This window comes from Nesoenas mayeri (assembly GCF_963082525.1).
Source record: "Nesoenas mayeri genome assembly, chromosome: 23".
In the NCBI taxonomy this organism is placed as follows: Eukaryota; Metazoa; Chordata; class Aves; order Columbiformes; family Columbidae; genus Nesoenas; species Nesoenas mayeri.
The window spans coordinates 4,841,517-4,863,299 of NC_137574.1; the positions used below are offsets into that span (position 1 = coordinate 4,841,517).

General features: G+C 50.0%; 1 protein-coding gene across 1 annotated transcript in view; it reads right to left on the minus strand.

Annotated features, from left to right (window-relative positions):
* NFASC (neurofascin) overlaps nt 1-21,783 on the minus strand; it is a gene marked incomplete at its 5' end in the record, with an annotated part of 52,015 nt that overhangs the window by 27,159 nt on the left and 3,073 nt on the right. Inside the window, 18 exon segments of the mRNA XM_080358164.1 lie at nt 1,187-1,391; nt 2,392-2,507; nt 4,296-4,518; nt 5,120-5,190; nt 6,354-6,551; nt 6,644-6,745; nt 7,519-7,554; nt 8,255-8,379; nt 9,374-9,521; nt 10,115-10,281; nt 10,380-10,491; nt 11,245-11,388; nt 12,419-12,550; nt 12,964-13,148; nt 13,740-13,851; nt 17,846-17,896; nt 21,062-21,232; nt 21,593-21,715. Coding sequence (XP_080214290.1) covers nt 1,187-1,391; nt 2,392-2,507; nt 4,296-4,518; nt 5,120-5,190; nt 6,354-6,551; nt 6,644-6,745; nt 7,519-7,554; nt 8,255-8,379; nt 9,374-9,521; nt 10,115-10,281; nt 10,380-10,491; nt 11,245-11,388; nt 12,419-12,550; nt 12,964-13,148; nt 13,740-13,851; nt 17,846-17,896; nt 21,062-21,232; nt 21,593-21,715 — 2,421 coding nt within the window.

Consider the following 21,783-nt stretch of genomic DNA (forward strand, 5'->3'; position numbering starts at 1 on the left):
GGTAGTTGAGATGGGATTTTTTTTTTCCAGCCTCTACTGGTTTCTCCTCTTGCGTTTTTGTAACATACTGTACCAAAACCCATCTGTGCTATAGGACGATTCATTGCCAGCCACCAAAAGTGCAGCGCCCACGAAAAGTTATTGGCGTGTCTATAAATAGCTCCAGTGACAGCAAGAAAATTAAAATCTCAAGTTCATCCTTGACACCAGCTCTTTAAACAGAAGAACGTGGCGCTCTTGCCTTAAAAGCCTGACAGGGGTATTAGTGACATCCTTTCAGAACAAAAGTACTCAGGTCTCACAGAGATTGTCCTGAGCAAGATGAATATATTCACTCCTGTCTCGCTCACCATGGGGAGGTGCAGCCACGTTTGCAGGTCAGGCAGCAAATCAAGGGCACGGTGCTGCGCCACTGGAGAGGTTGTGCAAACAGTTCTCTTGTTCAGCCTAAATGCTCCTTGCTGATGTGTTCTAAGGACCTGAAGGGGATTTTTTTTCAGATTGATGAGCTCTAAGTGTAGCTGCAGAGACGTCACCTGCCCTGCGGTGACGAAGGGATGCGGCAGTGCCGTGTGACAGTGATGCTGCCCAGAAGCTGCTCAGCTAAAACTTGTCCCTGGCACATCTGTGTTCAGTTTTGGGCCCCTCATCATAAGGAGGACATTGAAATACTAGAGAGGAGGCAGAGGAGGCAACAAAGCTGGTGAAGGACCTGGAGCACAAGTGTGATGGGAGCGGCTGAGGGACCTGGGGGGTTCAGCTGGAGAACAGGAGCTGAGGGGAGACCTTCTGATCTCTGAACTGCCTGAAAGGAGCTTGGAGCCAGGGGGGTCGGGCTCTGCTCCCCAGGAACAAGCGCCAGGAGCAGAGGAAACGGCCTCAAGTTGCGCCAGGGGAGGTTGAGGTTGGATCTGGGGAACAATTTCTTCCCCAAAGGGCTGTGGGGCATTGGAACAGGCTGCCCAGGGCAGTGCTGGAGTCACCATCCCTGGAGGGGTTAAAAAGGCGTTTAGACGAGGTTCTTAGGGACATGGGTTAGTGCTGTGGTTGGACTCAATGATCCTGAGGGTCTCTTCCAACCAAAATGATTCTGTGATTCTATGACCTCCCCAGCAGAGCTGAACCACCCCAACCTCTCCCATCCCACACCCCAGGGACAGTGCCTGCAACCCCCCCTGGGACCTACCTCCTTCTGGGGTGGGGAACTCCTTAACTTCACTGCGTGGCCCATCTCCTCGCCCGTTGGTTACAACCATCTCAAGCTTGTAGTTGCTGTAAGGAAACAGCCGGGACACTATGCCCCGGTTTCGGTCTCCAGGAAAACTCACATACTGCCGTTTTTTGGAGACCCACAGGTTCTTCAGCAAACTACTGTCTCTCCAGAAATAGGCCTTCAAGAAACATGCATGGCAAGTGAAGCTTTTCCCATTTAAGTAAGTGCAATTGTTTTTTTTTTTCATTTACAAAGCATAGCAAAACTTTGCCTTTCCAAAGAGCAGCTCTCGGCTGCAGAAGCCTCTTAGAGCAATTAATGAAGCTCCGCATCCCCCCAGTGATGCAGGTGAGTGTTGTTACCCAAGGAGGAGGCTGAAGCATGGGGTTAAGTGCTTACCAAAGGTCACAGAGCAAAACCAGCTAAGCTCAGACTACAAAGAGCTGTTTCTGTCTCTCAGACACCAACCATCAAGTTATTTTCCCCCTCTACCCGGATTAGTGCTGTAGTGGTGTATAAGGAAAGGTGGGACGCGTCCAGGCACAAAGGAAAGTCTGAACTGGCAAAGTATCCCATTTGAAGCCCCAACTGTAAATCTTATTTCATGCAGAAATAAGATGCATTCAGAAAACAGACCAGAATGACAGAGCAGAGGCAGAAAAGAATGAAAGCAGTGCCCAGAGAGCTTGCTTTATGCCCAGCGGATTATTGGATTTGAAATGTTATAACTGCTTGTAGGACACGGGCTCTTGGTAACGTCCTTAACTCTGCCAGAAGGGGCTCTGTCCAGACTTTTGCTTGTTTTGAACAGGGTTTGTCCTCTGTACAGAAACGCTGGGATTTTCCCTTAGCAGTAAGTGAACAAACGGGATCCACGCTTGATTTAGTTGCTTGTTAGTACAAACTACTGGGTTTAGGCTTTGTAAGGGTTGATGTTCATTAAAAGATGATGTAGGTACTGTGGGGATGACACCAAAACCAGCCTGTTTGTACCTATCCGAGGTTATTCCCCCCAGAGCCGATCAGCCCGTGGTTCTGGCAGCTCTGGAGCCAGGACACACCAAAGGAGAGTTTGCTGTCATCCCCATCGCGGGCAGCTCCACCACCGCGGCCACCCTGGCTTGTGAGGAGGTTAGCGGGATTAATAGTCAGTGCCGAAGAGATGTGGGTTTGCTCACTCTGTACTCCTTGAGCTGGCCCTGGATGGTGTCCAGGTGCACACGGGTCCAGGTCAGAGCAATGGCAGTGCTGTTTAAAACCCGGATCCTAACATCGGTAGGCGCAGCCTTGGGATCTGAGCGGTCAGGGATAAAGCAGAACGTACGTTAGGTACCCAGCGGTACCCCGGAGGTCAGACAGACGGACACCTCTCCTGCCCCCCTCGCCTTGGCCGTGGTTTGCCCATCACAGCATTACAAGGCTGCTGCAAATAGAGTGAGCAGCAGCCCCACCATCTGGGGATAACAATCTCCTTTTCTCCTTCCTTCAGTTCCATTTCTGACAGCATAAAACAAGAGTAATAGGCCAGTTCTCAGCTTCCTGGCTGCCCTCGTGTGGAGGGAGCAGCCCCTACAGCCCTGCAAACACACACAAGAGCAGCATCACTTACCTCCAGCTCCCGCAATTTCTCCCTGATGTGTGCATGCTTTGAAAACTATTGCTTTTTAACTCAGGAAGTGGGGAAAGGGGAAAAAAAGACAAATATATTTCACTCTGCGACCATCACAAGAATATTTGTGATCCAGTTCATAGCAAAGCTTCCCCGATGCTGCTGCAAGAGGTGACGTTAGCGAGGAGAGGTCGAGCTCAGCTCCCTCTCCGAGTGAACGATACCGGCACCGTTAGACCCAAGAGTTACAAAGCTACCTGATATTTCCACATCCCTTCATCTGCATTTGACCAGAACCTGATGTTGATCCAGTTGGGTTTTTTACCTCCTCTTTAGGGATCACCTGCTTGTATGTAGAGATGTGCAGTTATTTGTGAAGCAATTCCGACATGAAAGGGCAGAGACTGGGGTTGTTTTTTGTTTGGTTGGTTTTTTAACTTGTCCCACCCCTCGGGATACAAGCAGGAATGCATTTATGTCTGGGGTGTGATACGAGAACTTTGGTCTCCCCAGTTTTACCTCCATATAAAGCACACGAGCGGGTTTATTCAGATCCTCCTCAAACTCAACATTTTCCATACATTTTCAAGTGAACCTAGGGAAAAACCAACCCTGGCAGTGCACAGACAAGTAACGCAGAGACAACGGTGCGGTCGGGTGCTTGTGGAGCTTTGTCAGTCTCAGCCCCTCAGCTAAGCCCAGCTTTGCTTCCAGTGCTCAGCTCTTACTCAACTCTCATTGTTTCTGCCCTTTTTCCCCTCCCATTTCCCCATCTTAGCTGGCTTACCTAATTTCCTTGATAATCCTAAAGTCACACAACCCAAGTTGATGCTGCTATGCAAGGAACTGATACTTCTTTTAAAATGAAACCATTGGCAGCAAACCACATTATCTTAACAGGATAAGTGTAGTTGAGTCTTGGATGCTACAAGCACAGAAGGTGATACCAGTAGCCCAGAAAGGAGGTGGAAAGAGATTTAAACAAGCTGGGCGCTGTTCTGCATGACCAGGTGGAGAGTTTGAAAGAAAGATAAGCTGAGCTTATGGTGTGTTGCAAACAGGAGCCCAAGCTGGGATCTAATCAGAGGCACAAGAATCCAGTCCAGGATGAACCAAGAGCCTTTTGGCCATCGGTAGCATTTCTCATCTGAGATGAACTCGGCGCTTTGCGGATGCCGGGGGCCAAAATTTTAATGTGGTTCATTGGAACACAGCCAGAGCTCATCTTAAATGAAATCTTCACTGCCTTCCACGCTGAAGGTGTTATCTGGGTCTTACAGAGAGCAAGGCAGAGGCTGGGTGACTTGGGTCATGTAAGTAGAGTCCAGAACAGAATCTAATGGCCAAGGCTTTTTCTTCTAATGCCTGGAACTGGATTTTTGTAGCAGATCAAGCAGTGCTGTGAACAAGTCCCGGTGCCAACCCATTGCCCTTCTGAACCACTTAGGATCTTCAGGCTGAGCAAATACTCACAATCTTCCCCCGAATAGCCGATGAAGGTGTCAGGCTCCGGTGCTCTCCCAAAGTCATTCTCCGCCTGCACCTTGATCTCGTAGGGGACGTAGATGGGGGTGTTCCACACCACGTGCCTCGCCGTCTTCACCGTCTCATTGTACCAGCTCCCTCGGATGTCCCTTCGCCTCCATCTCACGATGTACCTGAGGTTGGGCCCATAAGCTTGAGTTGCATTCAGAGGCTTAATGGACCAAAATAGAAAGAAAATGAAGTGAGAAGGAGAAAAAGCAACTGTATTTCTCTACCATGGAGCTCCAAAAAGTTCTGTTCAGCAGCTGGTTCTTTCATGCTCCATCAGCAAACCTCAAAGGAGGTCAATGCTTTTATTTCCAGAGAGAGACATACATAGTCCTTGCCCTCTAGAGCCAAGGCAGGACCAAAACCTATATCCTTATATTACAGTCCCTCCTCCCACTGCAGTTTCTCTCCTCTTTACGGACACTGGATGACACCTGCTGGTCCATGAAGAAAAGCAGGAGCTGGTCTGTAAGCCCTATATACAGCTTAAGGAATTGGACCAGAGCATCCTCCCTAAGCTGGGTCTGTGATCCCTCCTCTTTTCTTCTACTTACATTGGTCCAAATTACTGCTTTTATCCCAAACTTCCTGCCAGGCACTGACAGTGGCCCCTCTTGTAGATGCACCTTCTGCTTTTTATTTCCTTTAAGATCTTCGATGTTATGGGACATCACACATGTGAGAGACTCCGAGTTCTCTACATCCTGGCAGCTGCGGCCGCAATGGGGAGATGCTGGGTGGCTGCGAAGCAGCAGAGAACTCACCGTCCAGGTTATCTCCATGTTGTTTTTTTGGGTCCCTGCACCTTGAACTCCTGTTGGGTTTATTTCAGGACCTGAAATTCACATTGGGAAAGAAAAAGAAGAAGAAGAAAAAAAAAAAAAGGCAGTTTATAATGTTGAAAAGTGACCATTTGAGTGGTTTAAAGCCCTTTACTGTGCAAGCCAAAAGTGCTTCCAAGACAGAAGTTAATGGCCTGATTTTTCCAGAAGTTCCCATTCAGGTTAATGGAACAGGAGACTCTCAGCACTCCTGAAAACTAGGCCATTTATTTAGGAGCCTCTTTTTTAAATGTCCTAAATCTTTGAAAGACAACCATTGTGAAACAACCCCAGGAGCAGAGGCTGACACTCTCAAAATCTGGAGCAAGACGTGTAATGTCAAAAGCCAACACTAGATGCCAGTAGATATTGCAGAAGTAACTCTGCAGTGATGAAATTAAGAAATGCAGCAAAAAACACTAAGTTTCTTTTGAATTCCTCATATGCACTTTCCCAAGTGTTCTACAAAGGGCTGGGTGTACAAACTGGAGAGCTGAGCCTTGCTCGTGGGCCGGAGCCGCTTTACTCCGGCGTCGACCTGGGTTCCTGGCCAGCTCTAGCAGCGGACAATGAATTAACAATTCCAGGACAAAATGCCTTTTGCTTGTGGCCAGTTTTACACTTGATTTTCCAAAAGACTTCTGAGCTTCCTGTGGTCAGAAAAGGATGAAAGGCTTTCTTTAGAAAGCTTCTCTGTAAGGTGAAGCCAGGCTTTCCCTCACCAGCTTCTGCTGGAGTGACCTTTGCGTAATGCTTTCTGTTTGAGTTTTGCTTCTCTGCAGAATATGGCCTCAAGTTGCACCAGGGGAGGTTGAGGTTGGATCTGGGGAACAATTTCTTCCCCAAAGGGCTGTGGGGCATTGGAACAGGCTGCCCAGGGCAGTGCTGGAGTCACCATCCCTGGAGGGCTGGACATGGAGATGAGGTTCTCAGGACATGGGGCAGGAGAATACTTGGACTTGATCTTAAGGGTCTCTTCCAACCAAAATGATTCTGTGATTCTCTATCAGAGAGAATTACTCCCCAGCACATGCGTGGACTCGTTCCCTCACCCGTGTAAACCTGTTTGTGTTACAGCATCATACGCCATGGGGGAAGAGTCTACACAGAGAGCGCTGGCCAGATGCTAGAAATACCAAGTTACGGCGGCAAGAATGGCCGGGCAGATGGTACTTACGTGCCCCGTTGGTCTGGTAGCGCTCGGAGGGCACGCTGGGCAGGCTGCTGCCCACATCGTTCACCGCGATCACCCGAAACTGGTAGTTGACGTAAGGCGAGAGGCTCAGGACGGCCGAGTTGATGCTGCCGGGGTAGCGGGAGTGGTTGTGCCACATCCCCGGTTGGAACCGATCCTCCTCAAACTGCACGATGTAGTCTGGAGAAGAAGATGGAGAGATGGGTTAAGGGCTCAGCTCACAAGGCAAGTTTTCCCTGCAGGAGGGATATGGGGCAGAGAGTCCATCTAACCTGTGATGGGGCTGTTATTGTCGTCGCCGGGGATCCAGGTCAACCGCACGCTCCTCTCGGCCAGGTCTGTCAGCTCCAAGTCACGGGGCCGGTCGGGTCGTTCTGTTGGCCGAGTAACGAGACAAATGAGGCTGGGATTGTCCCGGGAGCTGGGAGTCCCAGTTCCCAGCGCTTCTCCCGGGAGGAGAAGCCTTGGTCTCAGCCCAGCCCCGGGGGAGGACACGTGCCCTGTGGCACCGTTCACGTCCTGCGGCTCTTGGTGGAAAAGTGCCCATTTTTTTAAATACAAATGTGCTCGTGTACTAATTGTGCCTTGCCTTGAAACCCTGCCTCCTCCCTAGACAACTGATGTTATCTGGGGGTGGAAGCACAAAATAGCGGGGGGTGTTGCATGATCTTACAATAACCTACAGGCACCTGTCCGAAAAATAAATGCAAACAAATAGAATAGAACGGACTCAAAGCTTCGATAAAGACACCTCCTCATTCTAAATGGTCTGGGCACAATTCTGGTTTCTTTATCTTGTCACAACCCACAAGTTTGCACAGAACCAGCCCATGCGATGACAGGGACGGTAATAACTTCTTTCCACATAAAGGTCAAGGGATTCATGTGATTTTTTTCTCCCGTCAGGGCTCACCGTTTCCAGGTGTGGATAACACAATTCTTGCACTGTGGGACACAAACCCATGTGGCACAGGACCTTTGTACCCATAACCATCCGAGTGGGCTTTCAGGGACAACTTGGACAGGACTTGGAGGCATCAGCTCCCACCTTTATCAGCTGCTACACCTCGATTTTCTGTCGGTGTTATTGGCAAGGCAAAACGAAAACCAATTTACAAAATAAAACAAATGAATTAGTGATGGTTACCTTTCGGTAATTCTCTTGAACGGTTAGCGGGGATGGCTGCAAGGTAAGACATTGGTTGTTAATGGTGTTAGTTTAGTCATTAAGCTTGGGTGGCCAAAGGAGCACCTGGCAAATAAAGTTACACACAGAGTTACAGATTTCAGAAGGATTTGATCCTGCCTGGGGACACAAGTAGGTATGTCCTTCCCCCAGACACGCTCTGAATAAAGGTATCCATACTCGTAGTGCACAGCAAACCTGCTGTAGCGTTAATTAGCTATTAGGGGAAAAGGAAGGGGGAAATAAATCAAGCCCAGTCAAATTATTAGGGAGACGGGATTCACATTGCACTCTCAGTTTTGTAGGGCACTCTGGGTTGATGCCCATCCTGCAAATGCATCTCCCTCACCCGCCCCGTCCCTGGTGTTGCTCAGCACCCTGCCATTCAGCTAAATTCCCTTGCAAATTTAGGACTCTCCTCACATAGCTTTAAAGTCCACATTTGGATATTTTTAGCTGTATTTTTTTTTGGGTCTCAAATGCAAGTTTTCTTCGGCTGGAATTCAATGCGGTTGTCTGAGGGGAGGCAGCGCGTCCTTGCCGAGTCCTGCAGCAATTGCTCTGCCAGCACCTCCCTGAGCAGCTCTGCTTCGGAGGACAGTTCTGGGAGCACGGATGGCTCGGTCTGACCTTGAAGTCAGCCCTGGTGGGTTAAAAATAAAGCACATGGCTCAGTGTCAGGGGAGGAGAGCTTTACCTAGGACGGTGAGATACGCTTTAGCAAAGTCCTTGTCCAGCTCCGTGCTGGCCACGCAGGTGTAATCCCCTTGGTCCTTTTCAGCCACACCAAATATTGTCAGACCATCGTCTTCTTTCTTCATCCTTAAAGGGATGAAAATTATAATTCACACCGCTGCTCCTGAGCACATTCGGCAGCAGGGCTGAGGTCTAACTGTTCTCTGATATAAAATAGATAATAAAAACCCAAGCAGAACACGAGTACATCTCTGGTCTCAAGATTGTATCAGCTAAAGATGGGTTGAGTTATTCTTGGAGACCTCATTTCCTAAGGAACCGGCGCCTGTGCTCTGGTATATATCTGGAATAATCGCAGTTTTAGGAAAACAGCCTGACCTCTGCCTGGCTCGTGTCCTGTGAGCAGATCTTGCTTCACGAGTCAGCGGTGAAAGGAAATTACAGCTGTACCACTCACAGCAGGGAAACGTTAATTTTGAAGTAGCTCATTATTAACCCACCTGTTTCATAATATATATGACTAAAACCTACAGTCAAGTTCTGATTAATTGATAAATCAGTTTTAATTGCTAGGCAGTGCCTGTTGGAAGGAGCTAGTAACACTAAAAGTGTCAAGAACGGCAAATATCACAGAATCCCAGAATGTCAGGGGTTGAAGGGACCTGGAAAGCTCATCCAGTGCAATCCCCCCATGGAGCAGGAACACCCAGATGAGGTTACACAGGAAGGTGTCCAGGCGGGTTGGAATGTCTGCACAGAAGGAGACTCCACAACCCCCCTGGGCAGCCTGGGCCAGGCTCTGACACCCTCACCCCCAACAAGTTTCTTCTCATATTGAAGTGGAACCTCCTGTGTTCCAGTTTGAACCCATTACCCTTTGTCCTATCACTGGTTGTCACCGAGAAGAGCCTGGCTCCATCCTCCTGACACTCCCCCTTTACATATTTATAACCATTATAAACATTTATGAACATTTTATTATTATAAACATGAATGAGGTCAAATATCACCTTGATGGGAACTCGAATTTATCCACATCATCCCTGGTGACTCCTGAAACTTTCTATAAAAAGTCCAACCATCCTGGGAGAGAAAACCCATGGAAGTGTTACCTACAGACCTGTTTCCGATGTACAGGGGCGCCTCATCCTTCAGCCAGGTGACCGTGAGCTTCAGCGTGGGGTCGTGCTTGACGCGGCAGTGGAGCCGGGGCATGGAGCCCCTCTTCACCACCTGGTCCTCGGGGCCTCGCACTATCCTGGTTGGGTCTGCACAAAGCCAAAAAGGATCACAGATTCCAAGAAAAGACTTTGGCACCAAACTTCTCGGTCTTGGCCGAGGAGCTCGGTGAAGAGCGCGGTCACTGGGAAAGGACAAGCACGCACGTCAAGCGTTTGTCTGGAGTAAATCATCATCTCTGGTACAAATGCTTGCAAATAAATTAATTTAACAAGCCGTCATGCTGACCCTTTTGAAAAATGCCCGGTTTTCGGAGTCAGCAATGAGTTTGGCAGAACAGGGAAAGCTCCAGTGGAAACTTGATTTAGAAAATGTTTTACTGCCATCAGTTAACCCTGGAGAACACTGTATTTCTGTTTGCATTGCTTATGGCATCTCACAGCTCAGTATCCACACCAAGCCCTTCCGCAGCTTCGGTATATCCACAGCTCTGTTTTTTTTCCAACACTGAAAGGGAAACCTCTACCATTTTCTGGATTCCAGCTCCAAATTGCATAGCCTGTCCTGCTGACAGACTGCTGGAGCACACAGCCAAACCTCCCCGAACCTAAATCATTATTTCTACTGCACATTTCAGAAGATCCAAGAGACCGCTGTGACCCAGAGCCCTTTGTGCCCCTACCTTTGACCTCCAGGCGAACCTGGGCCTCTGCTTTGCCCAGGATGTTGGTTGCGACGCAAGTGTAGATGCCCTGGTCCTCCTTCCGCGCCATGTTCATCTCCAAGCTCCCGTTCTCATGTGCTTTGTAGTTTCCTCCATCCAGCGTGTTCCCCTGGCCGTTCTTAAACCTCACAACACCACAAAGTGCTGTTGTAAGGGAAGAAAGAGGAGGAAACCTCCCCTTCCCACCCCTCCGGGCTGGCAGGGGACGTGCTGCAGCTCTTACCATCGCAGGGTGGGGATCGGGGAGCCAAAGAAGGGGCAGTCAAGCCGGGTCCTGTTGTTCTGAATGACCTTGATGAGCTGATTGCGAGGTGCCAGGATCCGTGGAGGGACATCTTGAAAACAGCAAAAATCACAGCCATTGAGAAGGAAAAGAAACCAGTGGCTAGTTTCTGCTGCTCCAAGTGTTTTTATCTACCTTCCCTTCTCTTTTGTTTACTTGGCACTTTCAAGACTCAGTAGAGCTTCTCCATTCCCTCTCATTTGGAGAAAAGAAGGCTCCAGGGAGACCTTATTATGGCCTTTCCATACCAAAAAGGGACCGGTAGGAAAAATGGGGACAGACTTTTCAGCAGGGTATGTGCTATAGGACTAGGGGTGATAGTTTTAAGCTAAAGGAGGGAGATTTGGGCCAGACATGAGGAAGAAATTGTCACCCCTGAGGGTGGTGAGAGCCTGGCCCAGGTTGGCCAGAGAGGTGGTGGCTGAACCATCCCTGGAGACATCCCAGGCCAGGCTGGACGGGGCTCTGAGCACCCTGAGCTGGTGCAGATGTCCCTGTCATGGCAGGGGGGGCACTGGGGAGCTGGGAAGGTCCCTCCAACCCAAACTGTTCTATGGTTCTATGATCCTTCCTCTTAGTAGCCTCACTCCATGAATCAGCTCACATCTTAGCACCAACAGGACTGGCTTAGCCCTGCCTGGCTTCGCAGGTCCATAGCAATGGACTTCTGCTCTAAAGCTGGGTTGCAAAAGACATGGGCCTTTGTGCATTAGCCTCAGAACAGCTAACAACAAAGAGGAAAGCAAACAGAGAACTCTTGCAGGGAAAGCTTGAATATAGGGTGTTCATTTCCATCCGTACGTACCCAGGACGCTGACAAAGGCGTTGGCGAGGAGGTAGCCATGCTCGTTGGATGCATTGCACTGGTACACAGCACTGCTGCCGATCTGGGTGTCTCGAAATACAATGGTGTCTCCAGCCACCTCTCGGCTTGGGTTGGGAGGAGAAGCTTCAAAACAGAGAGCGCTCTTTAAATTATATTTTAAGCTAAAATTCATGAGACTCTCGATATCATTACACATCTTTGTGTCTCAGCCCAGATAAACCCAAATGATTTTACATGACCTCTCCAGCCTACAAAGACACGGTTCAACTGGGCTCATCTCAGACAAGCAGGTGTTTTACATGTTGTGATGCCGGAGCCCACGCACACCAGTCACACAGAATCACAGAATCCCAGAATGTCAGGAGTTGGAAGGGACCTGGAAAGCTCATCCAGTGCAATCCCCCCATGGAGCAGGAACACCCAGATGAGGTTACACAGGAAGGTGTCCAGGCGGGTTGGAATGTCTGCACAGAAGGAGACTCCACAACCCCCCTGGGCAGCCTGGGCCAGGCTCTGACACCCTCACCCCAAACAAGTTTCTTCTCATATTGAAGTGGAACCTCCTGTGTTCCAGTTTGCACCCATTGCCCCTTGTCCTGTCCCTGGTTGTCACCGAGAAGAGCCTGGCTCCATCCTCCTGACACTCACCCTTTCCATATTGGTCCCCATGAATGAGTCCCCCCTCAGTGTCCTCTTGTCCAGCTCCAGAGCCCCAGCTCCCTCAGCCTTTCCTCACACGGGAGATGCTCCACTCCCTGCAGCATCTTGGTGGCTGCGCTGGACTCTCTCCAGCAGTTCCCTGTCCTGCTGGAGCTGAGGGGCCACAACTGGACACAAGATTCCAGGTGTGGTCTCCCCAGGGCGGAGCAGAGGGGCAGGAGAACCTCTCTGACCTACTGACCACTCCCTTCTAACCCACCCCAGGTCCCATTGGCTTCCTGGCCACAGGGGCCCAGTGCTGGCTCATGGTCACTCTGCTGTCCCCAGGACCCCCAGGTCCCTTTCCCCTACGCTGCTCTCCAACAGGTCATTCCCCAAATTATACTGGTCAGTGGGTGCCTGGCACCCTGACAGCAGCTCTGGTTCTCATAGTCAGCCAGGAGGTTCTTGGCTCGTTTTTTTATAAAGGAATTCCAGATTCTTCCTTGCTCACCTTCTATAGGCTCGCCATTCACCAGCCACTGTATCGCAGGCTTGGGGTTCCCATTGGCCCGACACACCAGCCTGCCGTCCTCACCAGGGGCCAGGATGAGGTTTTGGGGTTCATCCAACCAGTATGGAGCAGCTTTAACAAACACAAATGCACCAGTTAGAAACACAGCAGCACTACCTGATCCCAAATCCCCTCCCTGCCCACACACTGTCCGACTAAGACATGACAACACCATCAAACAGGCTTCCCTGGGTGCAGTGAGGGTGGAGGGTCCTTTTCCCCTCTCTATGATCCTCCCATTTTGCACAAAACCGCAACCATTTATATGGGTGAAGCTGCGCTGAATTACACCAGCTGAGATGACATCTCACGGTGCTTTTAGGTCCGTTTGGACAAGAAGCGAGCGTGGCTGGATGCAGCACAGAGACAGCCCCCGCTGCCCCTTTCAACAAACTGGAGCATCCTCCCACCCCACACACGTCCCTTCGGGTTCTGGTTGCCAAGATTTAGAAAAGGAAAGAGATGGCAAGGTAAAGATGACGTACCCTTCACTCTCACCGAGATCGTGTGGCGAATGCTGCCCATCTTGTTCGATGCCAAGCAGAAATACTCCCCAGAGTCTTCCTCAGAGACGTTGGAGATCCGAAGAGCCTTGTTAAAGTTTTCCAGCTTGGTTTTGCCTGCTGGGAGCTCTCCTCCTTTCTTGTACCACATGATATCTGGTGCTGGTCTAAGGAGAGGAGAAGAGATAAATACTTTTGCAAGACAAGGAAACTACTCCTAAGAGTTGATAATCCTGCACTCAGAACAACTCATGCCCAGAGAAGACCGATCCAACCACTGGGCCACACTCCTTCCTACCACAGCCCTTAAACCAGGACCCTGAGCACCACCAGCTCATCAGGAGTGGGTCCATCTCACACTTCATGCTGCCAAAGTCTCGCCCCGAGCCCAGGACGCTTCTGCAGGACATGAATGTCCTCACCCATGGTTGATACGTTGCGGTGAGGAGCACCCAGATCTGCAAATAGTTATTGGGATAAACCGGTGAGGAATTATCCTCAGACAGCAAGTATCTGAAGATCCCTGCTTCTCCAAACAGCGCTGAAAAGCTCAGCTCTCCTGTTTGCTCCAGGCTCTTATGCTCCAAGTAGGTTATGAGAGCATTGCTAATGGCAGCTGAAGGGAACGGAACAATCCCTTTTCCTCGCCAGAGGGAAAATCCACTGGTGATTCAGCATCTTGGTCCCAAGGCTGTCCCACTGGGGACAGTTGGGGACGACCCTCTCACCATGTCCCCCAGCCGGGATGCGGTACGTACACTCCTGAAGCGATGCACTCCAGCAAGAGGTCCACGCCACGCAGCACCATCTGACTGCTCGAGGTCCCATAGGGATACATGAAGCTGGGAGTCGTCTCTGTAATCCCTCGGGCTGAAATCAACAAGAGAGGGAAAGGAAAAGAAAAGAAACAAAACACAATGCTTTTAAACTCTCTTTTGCCACAGCGCATACAAGGCCAGAAATACACGGGGTGTTCAGTGGGATGCTGTCAGGCTCCCAGCCTGGGATACTGAACTCACCCAGAAATGTACCTGGAAGGTAGAGAAGGGCTCAAGGTATTTTTTAAAGAAACAAGAAAGGGGTAGCGAAAGGATGCTTGGGAGACAAGGAGGTAAAGAAGCAGCAAAGGATGGGCAGAGGGAGCTGAGCCACGTGGAGAAAGCCCCAAACCATCAGCTCCCGCTTCTAGCACAGAGAAATGGGCTGAAATCAGATGAGACTTGGAAATACTGACAGACAGAACATGCAATGAAGGACATAGAGAACAAACAGCCATAGGAAGGGTTTGCTCAGACAACTGAGCTGCTTTGCCCCAGAGATCTCCAAGATATGGAGGATGTCGGTGCTGTCTGGGGCTCCAGCAGCACCAAGGGGGTTTCCCACCCTTACTGGGAGCTGTGGGGCCTGGAAGGACAGTGCTCTTTGGAAAGGGACATCTTAGCAACCAAAATGACAAATGTCAGCACTGGAACAGGAAAAAAACAAGGGAAGACACAAGACAACTCTCTACACACAGCAAAGGTCTTTTAGTAGGGGAAAAAATTATTAATGGAATAAATAAACAGAATAAATTCCATTAATAAGTGGAACTGTTAAACTAGATCAGTGAGGACAGAACCAGGATGAGATGGTGTTGAAAGCAGCAGTAGCAGAGACAGAGGTTATGAGATTAGGAAGGGGACAGGATGGCTGGGGTTGGCACTGGGTTGCTACAAATACCAAAGCGATCTATGGGGAGAACCCAGGCAAGCGGGGGGCAGACTGGAGAGCCCAGCGCCGCTTTTAGGGGTGCTCGTGGCTGTTTGGGAAGCCTGGTAGGGAAAAAAGGGCTGGGAAGAAGGAGGGTAGAGAGGGCAGGGGGTGTTTGTGAGGTTCCTGTCAGCCTGGCTTAGGGAAAGCCTGGAACCAGGCTCACAAGAGGGGGTGTTAAATTGTGCCTTTGAAACGGCTCCACATCTGCATCTCACCCGCATCCCACCGCTCCCACAGGTTACAACTCCACACCTGCTCATCAGCGGGTTAGTGCATTATTTAATTAATGGATTAACCAGGACAGGCAAATCACAACCTTCTCTTTATCTCGGATCAAACAAGCAGCCCATGCTGAGCCCATGCGGGGGGACGGCAGAGCCAGCGGTTGGGTCTAAACTCAGCATTTATCGACAGCTCCACCAGACTCATCAAATTCTCCCTTTTCATGCGATTAAGAGACTGGGATATTATTTTATAAGCCAATATCTGCTTTTATTAGCGACCGGTCTGCAGCCTGTTTGAACAGGCTGAACACTTCGCTCCCACAATGAACCCGTTTGCTCAGGAGCCCGGGGCATAACTAGAAGAGATAAGCAGCATTGCAAGCCAAATTTTACGAGCCAGATATTAATGATGAAAATTAAAAATAAGGGAGATAAATTAGTATCCTGCCCAATTGTTTAATAAACCTAACAACAACACTGCATAGCTAATAAGCTTTTTGCCTTAGTACAGCACTACTAATAAAACCAGACTCTGCTTCCAGTATATTGCTGCTGTTGTCCCCGCCGCTATAAAACTGGACCCATTTGGCTGGGAACAGGATATCCCAGAGCAGCCAAGTGTCCCCTCCCCACAGTCCTGACCTGACGGCCTTTAAAAATTGGACGTCAACTTGCATTTCTACTCGGAGGCGATAACAGGAATACGCACATCCAGACACATCCCATCTGTTCGCCTCCTGCACAGCTTGGCCAGCTTTAAAACCTCCCGCAAGTTGAGAAACTTCTGCTAATAAAATATTTAATTAATCCTTTTAGATAATTGCACCCGCCCCCAAGCCATGGGGCGAAGGGGTCAGTTGCATCTCCCACAATTAGCCTGGCCCTTGGCTGCAGTTTGGGACAAATGTCCCACAAACTGCTCATGCCCCACGTCCGTACCAGCAGGTCCCATGTCCCCAAGATGAGCCACAACCCCCCAACATCCAAAGGTACTGGGTACGACAGCCCCAGGTCTCCCAAACACCTAAAAAACTTGGGAGACTCGTGTTTCTCTTCCCTGCTCCCCACCCTGAAGACTCTGCTGCAGACGGTTCTGGTGACCAGACGGGTCATTCCGGGGACAAACATAGGGTCAGCAAAAAGAAAAAGGGCCAAAGGAAACATTTTTTCCACCAGATCACTATTAAGAAATTGCTGGGTTGGAGTCCAGATTTGTACAAGGGCTTGAGCAGCTGATTTGAATCCACTGGACCCATAAAGCGTTCCAGGCGGTGTTAAACCCAAATAGCCCATATAGTGGAAATAGCAGGCAGTCTATCCTATTCACCGAGGAAGAGAAATCTGAGCCTGTGCAGATAAGAACTAATTTCCCTGAGTAACTATCAATCCCTGTTCCCTGAACAAAGACGTGCAGCGGGAGATCAAGAAACCCACGATGACCACGGTGACTTTCCCTCCTGAACCGGCTGCAAACCCTGACGTGGTGCCCAGCCAGCACCAAGGCATTCCCTTTGGAATGCAAACATCGGTTATGCTGCTAAGGTACAAGATATATTTACAGGAGCTCACCACTGGATTTCTCTTTAGTCCCTGGCCCTGCGTGCCTGCGAAAAAGTCACCTCCCGCTGCTCCCCTCTTGCTGGGGCACAATGTAGTTTATGCAGCTCCCATTGAAGCTGATTTTTGCTGGCAATCCCTTTTCACAGCCATTTCTACAAACATTTTCAGACTACTCCCAGCCTGTTTACTGCCACCAACATGTCCTCCAAGGCTGGTTCTTCTGCTGAGCCTCCCCCAGCTCTCCAGCATCCTCAGAAACCCGGTTCCCTTGGTTGGGATGGGATGCCCAGGCTGCCCGCTGGCACAGGGACACCGAACCCAGCATCCTCCTCTTCCCACCCTCCAGCTCTCTATGCGCTTCACTCCAAAAACACTCCTTGTTGCCAAAACTCCCCAGGGAAGAAGAAAACATGCCCTGAGTTGTGCAAGGCACAAATGAACATGTGGGCTTTGGGTGGAAGAGGATGAGACAATGAGGATTTCTCTGTAGGGCACAGCTGGGGGTGTCCCCATCCCCAACGCTGCCCACGATGGCCTTTGACAAGGGCGTCTGCATCCCTGGCGGTGTCTGTGCTCTCAGCATCGCCCGCAAACAGCCCCATCTCCCCACTGCCTTACAACCCTGCCCGCATTGTCCCCAGCTCTGCCCGCATTGTCCCGTCGCAGCCGTGACACTTCCAATCCATTCTCAGGGCAGCACCCGGGGGAGCCGCGCGGTTTTGTGTCTGAAGCATAATAGATGACTTCGGGGTGGGCTTCTCCCAGCAAACACAGGCTCCGGAGGTCAATCTGTGCGCAGACAATGGGCAAAAGCCTTGCAAAAGCATCCGACACGTGTACAACGTCACCGCAAAGGAACAAAGCGGCCAGCTTTTGAGAAAAACAAATACTCCTTGGTATCTTTTGTTTTTCTTTCTCTCCCTGTGACTGCCCGTGTTGAGCTGCAAACACAAAAGATGCTCTTTCTGCAGACAGAGAGAAGAGGGGCGGTGGGTCTTATCTTTAAATCATGAGGCTTTGCTGAGGATGAGCCACCTCTTGGGCTCGACTTTTGCACGTGGGCCAGACCCTGTTAATCCACCTGGTTCTCAAGCTGAGCCCTGAGTATCCAGTTCATTAAACTGGGAAAACTTTGAAGGGGTTTTTGTCACCGATTGGCTCTTTTATCACCCCCGTCAAGGTGATCACCCACAAAAGGGGGACACACGGAGGGGACGGACACACAGACGATGCTGCGGCGGCTCGCGGCGCGGTTAGCGCGGGGGATCAGTCGGGTTAGGTGGAAAATGTTAAATGGTGAAGGTCTCCAGAAGCCAGCGTTGACTCACCACTGTACATGCCAGTGTGATTTCGTAAAGACGTTTCGTTATGGGGTTTCTCTGCAATAAACAAAAGACTGTGAGCGTACCGAGGGCCACAGAGCAGGCGGAGGGGGGGACAGGCGCTGCGGGGGAAACAAACTGATGTCCCCAAACACAAGAGCGGACAGGGGACAGCAGGGATACAAAAGCACCCTGAGCACAGCTGCCTTCCAGGACAAACAACATATATAATAAAGGAGAGGAAAAAGGGGGTGTTTTCCTCCTGGGAGGTGGAATGACAAATAAATAGATGAAAATTGTATTATAAACATTTCTTTGAAGTGGAGAAGAAAATGTTTTTCCTCTCATTTTTTGATCTTTGAAATGTATTCCTGATACTTTTTTCCCCCGGCATAAAGCATAGGTTGGGCACAGCAGTATAACCGTGCAGAAAGGCATGGCGAAGATGAGATAATAATAATAATAATAATAATAATAATAATAATAATAATGGCTCTAAAAGCATCATCTGCTGTAAACCCCCTTTTCATTACCAGGTAATTAAAGCAGATTGTGTTATATGCCAGATACCAGCTCGTCATTAACACGCTGCTCTCATTTATTGACACCCACCACCAGCCATCACCCAGACTTGAAGAATGAAGCTAATTGCACCGTCCTGGCCCATGGCTGCTGAAGGATCTGCCCTCTCCAGCTCACTCCATTACCCAAATCCTGGTTTGGTGTTGGGGACACCCTGGTTTCCACCAGGATGTGGCGCAGCCGTGTGACAGTGTCATCTGGCCACCAAAGAGTTGTTGCCCTGAGCCTTAAGTCACCAGCCACACTCTGTGCCAGGGGGTTCAGAAAACCCAACAGATACGCCCAAGAGCTGCCTCAACCTGGATATACCAGAGAAACGCTCTGCATGGCAAGACACGGGTGCTTCCCTCCCCAAAGAATTCCCATTTGTCTCTCCTTGCATCCAAGGCAATCCCATGCAATGGTTCTTCAGCAGCTGGTAAACTCCTTGTCTTTGTTAAGGACAACCGATGGCTTATGGCTGAGATCACTGAACAGCTTGAGACAAAGACAAGCTGGTCTCCTTTGAACACTATAAATATAGATAATATTTTGTGTCGTAACTGATATTAGAGCCTCAGTTCTTTAAATTATCAGGGGGCTCATGGGATGCCGTTTGCATAACATTTCTCAAGGAAAACTTAAAGAGAAGGTGCAGAATTGGAAGCCTATTCTACACAGCCTGGGAGCAAAACGCTGTGCTGGCATCTGGGGATAGCAGGAGGGGAGCTTGTAGATGTCTGCACAGAGATCTGCCACGATTTCTTCCACATTTTATACTATAGCTTGACAAATATATCAGACTTTGGAGGCTCAAATGACCACAGGTCTTTGTTTGGTAGAATTTCTCCAGCTCATGCTAATTTAGGGCTCAGTCCTTCCCTAATAGGTAAACATGGACGTTGTTTGGCCAACCTTTGTAAACAAGATGAATAATATTTAGAATAAATTACCTACACACATTCTTCACCATTAGCAAAGAGCCTGCTTATATAATAGTATTTGTAGTGCTGATTCGCCGCTCAAGCTGTTACAATAAAAGTGCAAAACCCTCCAGGCTCTGTCTGCTTCTCGCATCACTTGCAGGTCACTTTAATAGAGTTACTTCTAATTTAAGCTGCTGCGAGATCAGATTAAGCTCCTAACACTGGGATTCAGGAGAACACTGTGCCCGCTTTGAACAAGAGCCTGCTCCCCAAAACACAGCCTTGCGCTCCCCAGTCCTCCCAGTCTGACTCTGCTGGGAACTGGAGACGCCTCCTGCGTGACAACTGGGGCTCAGAGATGCTGTTTCTGTGGCGGCTGCTGATTGTGCCGGTGGCTCTGCACAAACACCCCCAAATAAACAGCCCATGCTCCGCGGGACCTGCAGCAACTCATGGGCTTCATGTCCTACAGCGCTCGGCTCCTGTCCCCTCTGCCAGTGTCACCACTGTGACACGCGTGACACCAGGAGTTCCCCTTCCCTCCCGCAGCCTCCTTGCTGGAGAACACACTGCTGGGGGCTGGACCTGCCCGTGGAAAAGCTGTTCACACAGCTGGAAAGAGCTGTGTGATCCTCCTGTCCCCCGAGATGATGCTCTTCATGGGGGTGACACCGAGGTCGCTGCCATCCTGAGCACGTCCCATGTCCACGCTCAGACCCCAGAGGGTCAAGCTCTCCCGTCAGCACATCCCAGAGCAAAGGAGCTGAACAGCAGCTCCTGCTCAGCGGGTCAATCCTGAGCGGTGCAAGGCTGACACACACTCAGCACCAGCCTGGCCAGGGCTTCCCCGGCAACCCAACCCAAGGCTATTTCCAGCTTTACAAACTAAGGAAAGATCATTTCATAAAATCACAGAATGTCGTGACTTGGAAAGGACCCACAAGACCCATCAAATCCAACTCCTGTCCCTGCACAGGACAACCCCAAAATTCACACCATGTGTCTGAGGACGTTGTCCAGTCTTTGAAGAAGCCTGTCTAAGTACCTGGTGCAGAAATTAGGAATGGTTTCTTACGTCCTTTGAGAAGAAAGCCCCCCCAAAAATCCTGTACGCCTGGCTATGTCTGAGGAAGTTCTGATGCAGAAGGGAAACTCAAAGAGCTCTATATAAAAAGGGGTGAGTGCCAGCACCAGAGAAGCGCTGCAAAAAGCAAGACACCATAATCAGACACAGGAAAAATGTAGAAATAAACTGAAATACGGAGGGATATACGAACTTCAGAAGAACAAAATAAAGCACTTGTTTGCTCATTTGCACTGAAAAAAAGCAAATTAAAAAAAAAAAAAAAGGCAACATAATAAATAAGCAAATTTGATATTATAAATTTCCCTAAAGACTGGGGAGTGACCTGTCTGTATTGAAATGCTTTCCAGTTTATCCCAGACACATAGTCTTAGTGGTACCTGCACCAAGGTACCGCTGCAGCCCTTGAGCCGTGAGGTTGCAAAGTTGAGCTGCTGGAGGGAAACCAGCACCCCCATCCCTGCCAGGCCTGAGGACCATCAGTCCTCACCCAAACAGGTTCCTGTGCTGCCCTAAACAAAATGAAAGGAGCCACTCAGCTCCCTGAGAGGTCTTAGTGCTGTCAAGAATGGAAACAAGGTGTCTGGAAGGAAAATGCTGCTCAAGAGAGGCCAGGGAAGATCCATCATAATCGATCACCGTGACACTTACTGGTTTTCACCTTGAGGGTGTAAGGGTTTTTCTGCTGAATGGTGTGTGTGAAGTGGAAGCGAGCGTTGCAGCTGTAGTCAGTCTGGGCATCCTGCAGCATAACGTTGGAGAAGTACAGGTCACCGTTCTGGCCCTGGGAGACACGTTTGTCCTGGTGGATGGGCTCCATGGCTGCAGGGGAGAGAAATTCAGAGCAACTCAGGGGTGTGAAACACTGACCCATGTTGGCCAGAGAGGTGGTGGATGAACCGTCCCTGGAGACATCCCAGGCCAGGCTGGACGGGGCTCTGAGCAACCTGAGCAGGTGAAGATGTCCCTGCTCATGGCAGGGGGGGCACTGGGGGAGCTTTGGAGGTCCCTTCAACCCAAACTATTCCATGATTCTATTATCCTCCCATGGGTGGCTGCGCAAAGGAGAAACCACAGACCCAAGCCCGGTATGGATGCCTCCAAGCTCTGAATTAGTGACCCTAAACACAGCTATTTTAACTAAACACTGTGGGTGCCCACAGTGCTCAAGGTGGGACTCACAGCTGCTCATCCAGAAGATGACGGGAGACGGCAGGCCGGGCGGGGGGTTGCATTGCAGGCTGAGCGGGGCACCTTCATCCACCTCGATCACATCCACCTTCTCCTTGGGCCACAGGGGAGACTCTGTCAGGAGAAGCAAAGGCACCACGTGAGGAAGGCAGGGCAGCAGCTTCCCAGATCTCTTCCCACTG